Source organism: Cebus imitator, unplaced genomic scaffold, assembly GCF_001604975.1.
Source record: "Cebus imitator isolate Cc_AM_T3 unplaced genomic scaffold, Cebus_imitator-1.0 Scaffold57, whole genome shotgun sequence".
Lineage (NCBI taxonomy): Eukaryota > Metazoa > Chordata > Mammalia > Primates > Cebidae > Cebus > Cebus imitator.
This window is the reverse complement of record NW_016107372.1, coordinates 1,993,063-2,003,286: the sequence shown is the minus strand read 5'-3', so window position 1 is coordinate 2,003,286 and position 10,224 is coordinate 1,993,063. Positions and strand designations below refer to the sequence as shown.

At 44.2% G+C, this 10,224-nt stretch overlaps 1 protein-coding gene across 1 annotated transcript in view; it reads right to left on the bottom strand.

The window, feature by feature from the left end:
- The window catches only part of DNER (delta/notch like EGF repeat containing), a 370,265-nt gene that overhangs the window by 234,193 nt on the left and 125,848 nt on the right, over positions 1–10,224 (bottom strand). The window contains exons 2-4 of the mRNA XM_017529081.1: positions 7,239–7,541; positions 3,761–3,855; positions 1,292–1,458 (exon numbers count right to left, since the gene is read on the bottom strand). Coding sequence (XP_017384570.1) covers positions 1,292–1,458; positions 3,761–3,855; positions 7,239–7,541 — 565 coding nt within the window. The remainder of the gene's footprint in view (positions 1–1,291; positions 1,459–3,760; positions 3,856–7,238; positions 7,542–10,224) is intronic.

The following is a 10,224-nucleotide window of genomic DNA, read 5'->3' as shown; positions in this document are numbered from 1 at the left end:
GGGAAGGGAAGGGAAGGGAAGGGAAGGGAAGGGAAGGGAAGGGAAGGGAAGGGAAGGGAAAAAGGAGAAACTAGAGTTCCAAGTTCCTGGGCGACAGAGTGAAACAAAGGAAGGAAGGAAAGAAGGAAAGAAGAAGGGAAGGAGGGAAGGAAGGGAGGGAGGGAGGGAGGGTTTGAAGTTCCAACCTCAAACGTACTATATGCTGGATGAGAAACAAAGACAACTGAAAGGATGTAGAATGCTAAACTAGGGGAAAAGTAGTTCTCTGGAAACTGTCCAAGTGTCCAAGCAAGAGGCAGTGGGTGGGGGAGAGAATACTGAGGGTCTCTTTTTCTGGCGGCTATTTCTACACCAGGGCTGGGGAATTAGAAAACAACTAATTGGACATGTGGTTGTTTGAGAAGGTTAAACTACAGCAGCTAGTTCAAGAGAGAGTAAAAAGTTAGAAGTGACTCATATAGGAGGGGTAGCTATGGAGGAGAGAGGCCCCAAAGAGAGCGGTAATCCCACCAGTTAATTCTGAGTTGCAGGCTCTGCAGCGGCCAGTCACTGTGAGGTGCTGTCCCTGAATGCCCTAAGTCAGGCCAAAATCAAATGGGAACAAAGGATATCCTGAGAGACCAACATCCAACACCTCAAGTTGCCCACAATTCCTGGAAAAAAAGCAGATGAAAGATTCCCCCAAAAAAAACTGACAGCCGGAGCATTCAGCAGCAAAGATCGTACACCAGGGCTGGAACAGTGACTGGACTCCAGAGCCCACGCCCTTTCCACTTTAAGCTACACTAGAAATAGTATATCAGGGCCAGGGACGGTGGCTCATGCCTATAATCTCAACACTTTGGGAGGTAAAGGCAGGTGGATTACCTGAGGTCAGGAGTTCAAGACCAACCTGGCCAAGTTGGTGAAACCCCATCTCTACTAAAAATACAAAATTAGCCGAGTGTGATGGTGGATGCCTGTAGTCCCAGCTGCTCAGGAGGCTGAGGCAGAAGAATTGCTTGAACCCGGGAGGCAAAGGTTGCAGTGAGCTGAGATCGCACCACTGCACCTCAGCCTGGACGACTGAGCAAGACTCAGTTTCAAAAAAAAAAAAAGAATGAAAAAGAAAGAAAGAAATATCATGCTAGAATCCAGTTTTTATTCTAAAACCTTACCAAAAGTGGAAGAAAGAGTATTGGTGGCTAGAATTCAGATTATCTGAGCAAAATTTCCTATCTATTGTCTCAACACCAAACCAAGGTTGGGTTGAATCAGATACAGTGTTGAGCAGATGATTTTGGTAACTCACCAATAAAGTGATTATTCCCCAAGGCGAGCATCTCCTCCAGGAGGACCAGTCCCCCTGACGCCTGAAGCGGGGTCACACTTCGTCCATCTATGAGGGAGCACTGCTGGAATCCGGTGGCCGTGACCTTCCACAGCAAAATCAGTGAAGCAGTGGCATCTTTCCGAATCCTGAAAACAGGAATGACGTAAACAGAAAGCTCCTTTCAGAAAAATGCATCTTAGAACCAGTCCTTCAAATTAAAAATAAGTACAAAGATGATGTGTGCATCCACCAAGGTACCAGGAAATCGATGGCATGAACAGACACACGGGCATCTACCATAACTGGGCACACCCCCACTGGTTCACCGTGTACCGCAAAATGAGTCACTGGCAACTCACCTTTGAGTAACCATTCTGATGAACAGTCAAAGAGTATGCTGGGTTCTCTTTTCAACTAATCCTTCCATAGCCACACAATATAAAAAGAGTTTTGCTTTCATTTGTTATAAACGTGGACTGCAACCCAACACAGCCATGTGAGTTATGCTGCAAAAGTGTGTCACCGTCCCCCTAAACCCTCCCACACATACACATGCACCATCACACAATCCACCTCCCCATACTTCAGGCCTCCCCTGGCTCATTTTCAGTTAAAACACACACACACACACACACACACACACACACACACACACACACACACACACACAGATGTCATAGACGACCCGTCAACCCCAGCCCCAGATGCCCTTTGCCTTTCTCCTCACAGTCCAATGCTTCAGCAACTAGGAGCTGCCAGTTCTTCCCCAACCCAGTTCTTTCTCAGCTCCCAAGCTTTGTCTCCTTCTCCACCTTGGAAATGCGTTTCTAGCGCACGTATCTGGGTCTTCCCAGAGACCCCTGACCACCTTCCCAACATCTCAGCAGCTGCCCATTCTCCCCAGTGCTCCTGGAGAAGAGCACAGTAGACTCTGCGGCTCCCCCAGCACCGAGCTCCTGGCGTGCAGCAGGGGCTCAGTAAAGCTTTGATCAGTGACTACATTCATGAGGAAATGAAAGCGTAAGGAGCTAGTAACCCCCACAGGTGAATTCAGCGCCCAGAGGTCGGTGGTTCGGCACTCCCATCTCACTTAGTCTGAGTCAGACTCTGCTAATTCTGTCGGGTTCTGCACACCAAGGGAGTCTCAGAGAATGGCAGGTTTGTTGAAAGGAAAAAAAAACAAAAGCATTTAAAGAGATAGAAGGTCAGAACGTTCAGAAAGGCTTATCAAGGTAAGATAGTACGATCTGGACAGGAAAGGGCTGAGAGATGTTTTCATAAGAGTAAAAGAAACTAGAGATCCTGCTCCTGAAACGAGCCCAGGACGGTAGGGGTTTCAGCTGTAGTTTGAGCAGTGAAAGAAACACTTAGGACCGGGGTCCCCCTGCTGGTAGAGCTCGAAGCTGCCTCAGACTCCACCTCTCCCTCCTCTCCCGATGGGGTGTTCCTCCTGAGCCCAAGGAATTCCCAGGCAGCCCTTCCAGGCTCTTCCCCTGCCAGAATGAGTTCAAGGCGGGGGGGAGCCAGGGTGCAGGAGCAATGTAACGAAGTTCCTCTTCCAAACATGTTCAGGGAATGCACTGTTTAGAAAGCCAGGTAGACAAAAATGGCCATGGAGGCATGGAAGAGACCTATAGTGCCCACAGGCCCCTTAAAAGGTCATCAAACTGGTTAACCAGGACACACGTTCCCAGCCTTCTAAAAATCCCCAAAGACAGAAGAGCAAATGCCCCTTAGGTTGCATGGGAGATGTGGGGAGGGCACCAGTTAACAACAACAGAGAAGGGGCAGTGGGGGATTCTCAGCCGGCCTGGGGCACCCTAACGCTGGCCCATCCCCACCCCCAGCTTTGTGCTCCTGGGCACCTGCTGACTTAAGCCTCACATGAAGCACCGCACACATCAGGTCTCAGCCTGCCCTGCTTCCCTCTGCCTCTCCCTCTTCCCCACCGGTGGCAATGGACCCTGTCATTTGAAAGAGCTTGAATTTAAAACAAAACACCCTTCTCGTCTGCTTGCTTTTAAAGAGAAAATTGTAAAAAATAAAGATAAAATCATAAGTAGATTTTAAATTTGGGGCAAATTATGCATCTGAATGTAACTGATGTTCCATTAAAATCTTAAGAGGACAATAATTTGGGAAGCAAAAGCATTTGAGAGACAAGGAATCTGGCTGGGATCTTCTCTAAGGCCTCACGGTTTGTCACCTCACACCAGACTCATACAGTCCAATTTCTCAATTCCACGTCTCCATCCTGACGACCCTCACTGTCACCTCCTCTGAAATTGCTTCCTCTAGTTTTCAAATGGCAGAGGCCACGTCTACCCATGGGATCTGTTCATGATTCTCACTTGACTGGCCACTTACACACCAGGTCCATGGATGGACACAACCCCACAAACAGGTCATAGCATCACTATTCACAGTTTTAATTAAGAATTTTCTTACTTGACTGAGGTGTTCTGTGGCACTTCAAAGGATACCAGGCGGCCACCTGCAGAGCTGTTAGAACTGGCATTCCCACAGGCAACATCTGGGATCACCTGGGAAGGAAAAAGAAGGCATGTTATTGGGATTGATTACAGTATAAAATAATAAGACAAAGCGAAATCCCATGCTGATTTCCTTCATCCCTTTTGATGATGCGGGGTTAGGCCTACACAGGAGAAGAAGAAGTGAAACCTTACAAACTCAGAAGAAAATGAAGCCTTTGCCACTTGATTTTCTGAAATACAACAGCCTCCCTGAGAGCAAACTACAAATTCCAGGGATTGTTAAAACTGATCAGTAGGATATTTCAGGAAAGAAAGCAGATGTCACTCCCTGCTCTTTTTCCATTCATTTAACAAGCGGTCATTGGCCTTTGCACTATGCTTAACCTGATGGTAACCAGGAGGCAGACTTCAAGGACTAACTTACGAACAGGAGGTAAAAGCCTAATGACTAGGCAAGCCAGCCTGCAACTTGCAGAGGGCATGAAGTTTCAGGTGTGATGACTCTTCTCTGTGCTGTTGGGTCCCAGGAGCACTTGCTGAGGCTCGGGAGCTTGAACACTGCCTTTCTTGTTCCTTGCAGGCTATACCTTCACTTTTAACTTATTTCCCAAAAGTATTATATTGATGTGTATTAAAAAAAAAAAAAAGAAGAAGTTCAATTGGTGGGGGAGGACTGTGCTTATGAAAAAGCATATCGCAAAAAACCTTGAGCTATGTCCAATGAGATACTCCTGACCTATTTACCACTTACTCCTCATGCCACAATTACCGTCCTCCCTCATGAAGTTAAAATGAATTAAAAGTATTCACCACCACAGAATTAATTGAGAACAATACAGAAACTCTCAGCAATTTTACTCCATAGCCCTCACTTAAAACTTATTTTCCAGAATGTCCTACAATCAAATTCTATGGACAAAGCCCACCACTGATATTCAAAAATGTGAGCATAACTTGTTAAAATTGTATAACAGATGGCTGTTACCCAAGCCTCTAAGATGCCAAATAACTTTATGTTTCCAAAGCATCATTACTTCATGGAGAGGGGATAATAATATACCTCTGGGTTTCCGTCAGGTTAGACATACATATTAACATGTCTTCTTCTGGCACTTTAAACCTGCTTCATGAATAGCCTAAGAAATAACACAAGATATAGGAAGATGAGGCATTCCTTTTTTACATTTACCAACTATAAAATAACATGACTTTAAATCAATAGATTGAAATGGCTGGTTAGGGAGAAATTTTTTTTTAAAGGACGCTTCCTTGATAAACTTGAATCGAATCTAGTTCACATTCAAGAACTGAGTCATCCAGCAAAAAGGCATTAACATCACAACTTCAAAGCATTTATTAAAAGTCTGAAATCAGAACAAGTTCACAGTTTTTTAGGTAGACTAAAAGCATTGCCCTGTAGTCTGGATGTTGCCTTCATAAATTGTGTGGTAATGGGGAAAAAAAAAAAAAAAAAGTGCGTCAACTGGTTAGAATCACTTAAGAAAACAAATGGAGAAATGCTGCTATCTCCTTTACAACAATAAGGGAAATTTCTAGACACATTCCTTGACTCTAATACATGCTATGCAAAAATCTATGTTTTTTTTTTCATTTAAACTATGAAACTTGTAATAATAATATACCAACACATGTTTATATGGATGTCATACACAGAAAGTATAAGATGTAGAATGGAGTTACACTTTCCAGTGCCACTTCAAATTCGTGATTTGGATTTGTTCCCCAACTTTTCTAGCCAGCAAATTTATTTCATGTCAACTTCTAAGAGCCTACTGAAAAATCTTCAGAATGAGACTTTTGAAGAGCTTGAAGATAAAACAGCCAAACTCAAACTCAGACAGGCAAAGTTCCAACACATGGAATTTTCTGTTGCCAGGATAAATTAAATTTGGATGTTTCTTTGTCATTCATTTCAGAATAATGCACTCTGAAAATATTTCAAAAGTCATTGACAGCTTCTTTTTTATAAATCCCATTGAAATACCAAAAATAGAACATAAATAATAACAAAAAAAATCACTGGGCATAATACTCTGCTGTGGTCAAATGTTTGTACCCCCCTAAATTCATGAGTGAAATCCTAACTTCCACTATGATATGGTATTAAGAGTTGGGGCTTTTGAGAGGTGGTTAGGTCAGGAGAGCACAGGCCTGGCCAATGAGATTAGTTCTCTTGTAAAACACCTGAAAGAGCTCTATAGCACCTTCCCCCATGTGAGGTTACAGTGAGAAGACTCGGGCTGTGAAGATGGAGGCCCTCTCCAGATTCTAAATCTGCCCTGATCTTGGACTTCCTAGTCTCCAAAGCTGTAAGAAATAAATGTCTGTGATATGGTTTGGATGTGTGTCTTTAAATCTCATGTTGAAATGTGATCTCCAGTGCGGGAGGGGGGGCCCGGTAGAAGATGTTCGGGCCATGGGGGCGGATTCCTCATGAATGACTTAGCACCATCTTCCTGGTCATAAGTGAGTCCTTGTGAGATTAAATTGTTTTCTGGGACCTCTCTCTTCTCTCTCTTGCCATCACTCTTGCCATGTGACACACTGGCTCCCCTTTGCCTTTTGCCATGATTGTAAGCTTCCAGAGGTTCATCAGAAGCAGATGCTAGTGCCATGCTTCACATACAGCCTGAAGAACAATGAGCCAATGAGCCCCTTTTCTCTATAAATTGCCCAGCCTCATGGATTTCTTCATAGCCACACAAGAATGGACTAACACCGTTTGTTGCTTACAGGCCTTTTCTCTATAAATTGCCCAGCCTCATGGATTTCTTCATAGCCACACAAGAATGGACTAACACCATTTGTTGCTTACAGGCCACCCAGCTTGTGGCGTTTTTGTTACAGCAGGCTTAACAGAGTAAGATACACTCCCAGGAAGGAAAATTAGGTCAACAATGGAGGGTCCTATGACATGTTCCTTTACACAACTTTACACGGAGCTGTCTGCCCCAAAATCTAAGATTATCTCACAGAAATACATGTGAATACCATTCCAAAAAAAAAAAAACTTAAAATTCTTTCATTTTTAATTGCTGATACTGGAACCCCTGGAATCATTTTTAAGATTTCTGGTTTCTCCAAACGCCACATGTTCTCACTCATAGGTGGGTGTTGAACAATAAGAACACATGGGCACAGGAAAGGGAACGTCACACACTGGGGCCTGTTGGGGAGTGGGAGGCCAGGGGCGGGGCTGTGGGGGGGTGGGGAGGTTGGGGAGGTAACATTGGGAGAAATGCCTGATGTAGGTGACGGGCGGATGGAGGCAGCAAACCACCATGGCAGGTGTGTACCTATGCAACAATCCTGCAAGATCTGCACACGTACTCCAGAACTTAAAGTACAATTTAAAAAAAAAAAGATTTCTAGTTTCTAATGTAAAAATGTACACGATATAACATTCTCACCTCCACTTGATCCCATTTCATTTCTACAACTTTCTGCCCTGTTTTCGGCTGCCAGGTAGGCAGGGTCACTGTTGCCTGAGAGCGGGGCAGGATTATGTCAGGCTCCTGAGTAGCAGGGACAGGCTGAAGCTGTCTGGGTGCGGTGGATTCCGTCCAGCCAGTGGCTGGGAGACTGGGAAGCGCCTGTTCACAGTTGGGACCTTCATAGCCTTCACTGCAAATGCAGAGGTAGCCATCGCTGCTGCTGCTGCTGCTACAGTTGCCATGGTGACAAGGGTTGCTGGCACAAGGATCCGCAACAAGCTGAAACGAGATCATAAATGGGTCAATTATTCCCTCATAAGAAAAGTGGTGCCATCGCTGGGAAATTAGCTCTGTGTCTCAGAGCAACTGCTCTAATGGAAATGCGGTTCCCGTGGAATACACGCCTTAACTACTTGTGCTGTTGCGCGGGGGGAGATATTCACCAAGGTCATCCCAGTGTTAACCTTACCACAGATAAGAGGCTCCCAGAAAGAAAATACAAAGGGGAGAACAGCCTCCTCAAAACCCAGAACGCCCAATTGTGTTGATTTCAGGAACCCATTATTTACAGGAATTTTCTAGGGCAAAAAAAAATAGTTGAAACTCATTAGGAAGATAGCAACTTTGACATTCTTAGCTGTCAAATGATATTAGGAATCTGAATTGGAATCTCCTTTTCTACATTCTGGACCTTTGCAAGGTTTCCTCATGAAAAAAAGACTGCCCAATTTGTCTGCCCTGAAGATGTGCTGACCGATGTCTCTCAATTTCCTAACTGATCAACAATCCTTTTCAAGGTGATACTATACTATTTAATTAAAGGCTTCCAAAATGATCCATTTGCATGACAATTGCTAGCTAGAATAGACTGTGGTGGGGACGTAAGCAGAATTTTATGAAATTTTTTATCTCATTATTTTGGAGGGTGCTTACAGAGAAATGTGACCCCTTCCCTCGCCAGATGGAAGAACTCAGTTATATGTGTTTAAATTGTGTTCATGGTCCAGGAAAAGTGTTTATTTCAGAGTCCTTTGCTGTTGACCTCTGAATGGCCATGTGTTGGTAATTAGAGACACGCTACAAAAATGATGTGAAAAAATCACCTGCTCCTCCTGAGATAGCACAAAGGTTCAGACATATTCTCAGCACCTATTCAATTACGATTTGTTTCTGTGATAAAGAGAAAATTAGATCTCTAGCTGATATACTCCTGGCTTCTCCGGGCTGACTGCAAAATAGAATTCAGTACAGAATAAATGACAGAGAAAGGGGACCCTCGGTCTCTTGTTAAAATGAGTTCACACACTAAAACACACATGGATAGAACTCTGCATGGTAAAACGGCTACTCGTTCTGCTAATTATTCCCATCAAGCAACTTCCAACAAACTCCTTACGGAATATTAAGGGATTTGGAGTTGAATCAAATGAAGCTTCAAAAATCCCACCTTATTTCTATGCTATCACTTGCCAATTCCTTCACAGAATCTCAGATGACAGTCAATGGATTTGTATCTGAAGAGAATATTTAAACTGTCAATAATTAATTTACAATATTTACAATCTATCAACTCAAAGTAAAATCCAAACTCCTTCTTCGGCAGACAAAGCTGTTTGATCAGGCCCTTTCCTCTCCTCCCACAAACCTTCCCTTCCCTTGCAGCCTCCCATCCTCACCCTGTTTCTGTCCCTGGACTATATCAAGTTTATGCCCACCTCAGGACCTTTGCACCTGGAACACGTTTTCTCCAGACGTTGCATGGCTCTCTTCCTCATTTCATTCCATTCTCTGCTCAAATGCTACCTTCTAGGAGAAGCCTTCCCTCACTGTGAAATCTAAAGTAATCTCTTTTTTACCCCTCTCCTACAAAAAATGTGAGCTGCATGAATGCAGGGACTTTTATCTACTGTGTTCACTGCTCTATTCATAGACTGTCGAGGAACATAGGCTGTATGATGGGAGTTTAAAAAAAAAGTTGGAAAAGTGGACAGATAGATGGATCAACATTTGGAAAGCAACGTGTGATAAGGGAGGGATGTGAGCTTCTTGTTTAGCCACGATGTTGTTATCTTGTTTCTGATTTATTTTTAGGAAGGCCTTGTGGAATGGGCGTCACCTCAAGAATTATGCAACAAGAAGAACTGTATTCCCTTGAACAAAGGAGACATTCAAAGCATGTTTCTGAAATCAACTTTTAAAACACCTGAGGTGGATCTAGTCACAAATAAGAATTTTAATACATGCTTTAAGAAGGGAAAAATACATTTAAACCGCAAGGGATCAATACAAAAGTTAATTCTGAAAGGCCAAACTTGTGGCTTAGAGAATGACATGACTGAGGCAAGAACCACCTATCTGGTGGCCTGAGAGGGCTCCCAGCTTCGGCTCCATTGCCACAGCCCCCAGCTGACAACTGCCAGTCCTCAGAGAGGCAAGGGCCTCCTCAAAAGGGGCAGCAAGCGCAGCAGAAGTCCACATTCATTCAGAGAATTGTCACATGCACACACCCTTCCCACGGAAACAGGCACCACATCTACCCTCCCCCAAGACAGCCGTTTAGAGTTTTCAAAGAACACTCCATAGAGTGGCTTCTCTTCACGCCAACACTAAAATGGAGAAGGATTTCTGAACCCACATCACTTCTGAGAAAAAGAAGGGCAGAGGGCCGGACGCGGTGGTTTGTACCTGTAATCCCAGCACTTTCGGAGGCCAAGGCTAGTGGATCGCCTGAGTACAGGAGTTCAAGGTCAGCCTGGACAACATGGCAAAACCTCGTCGCTACTGAAAATACAAAAATTAGCTGGGTGTGGTGGCAGGCACCTGTAATCCCAGCTACTCAAGAGGCTAAGGCAGGACAATCGCTTGACCCCAGGAAGCAGAGGTTGTAGTGAGCCAAGATTACACCAGTGCACTCCAGCCTGGGCAGCAGAGCAAGACTACATATCAAAAAATACAAATAAAA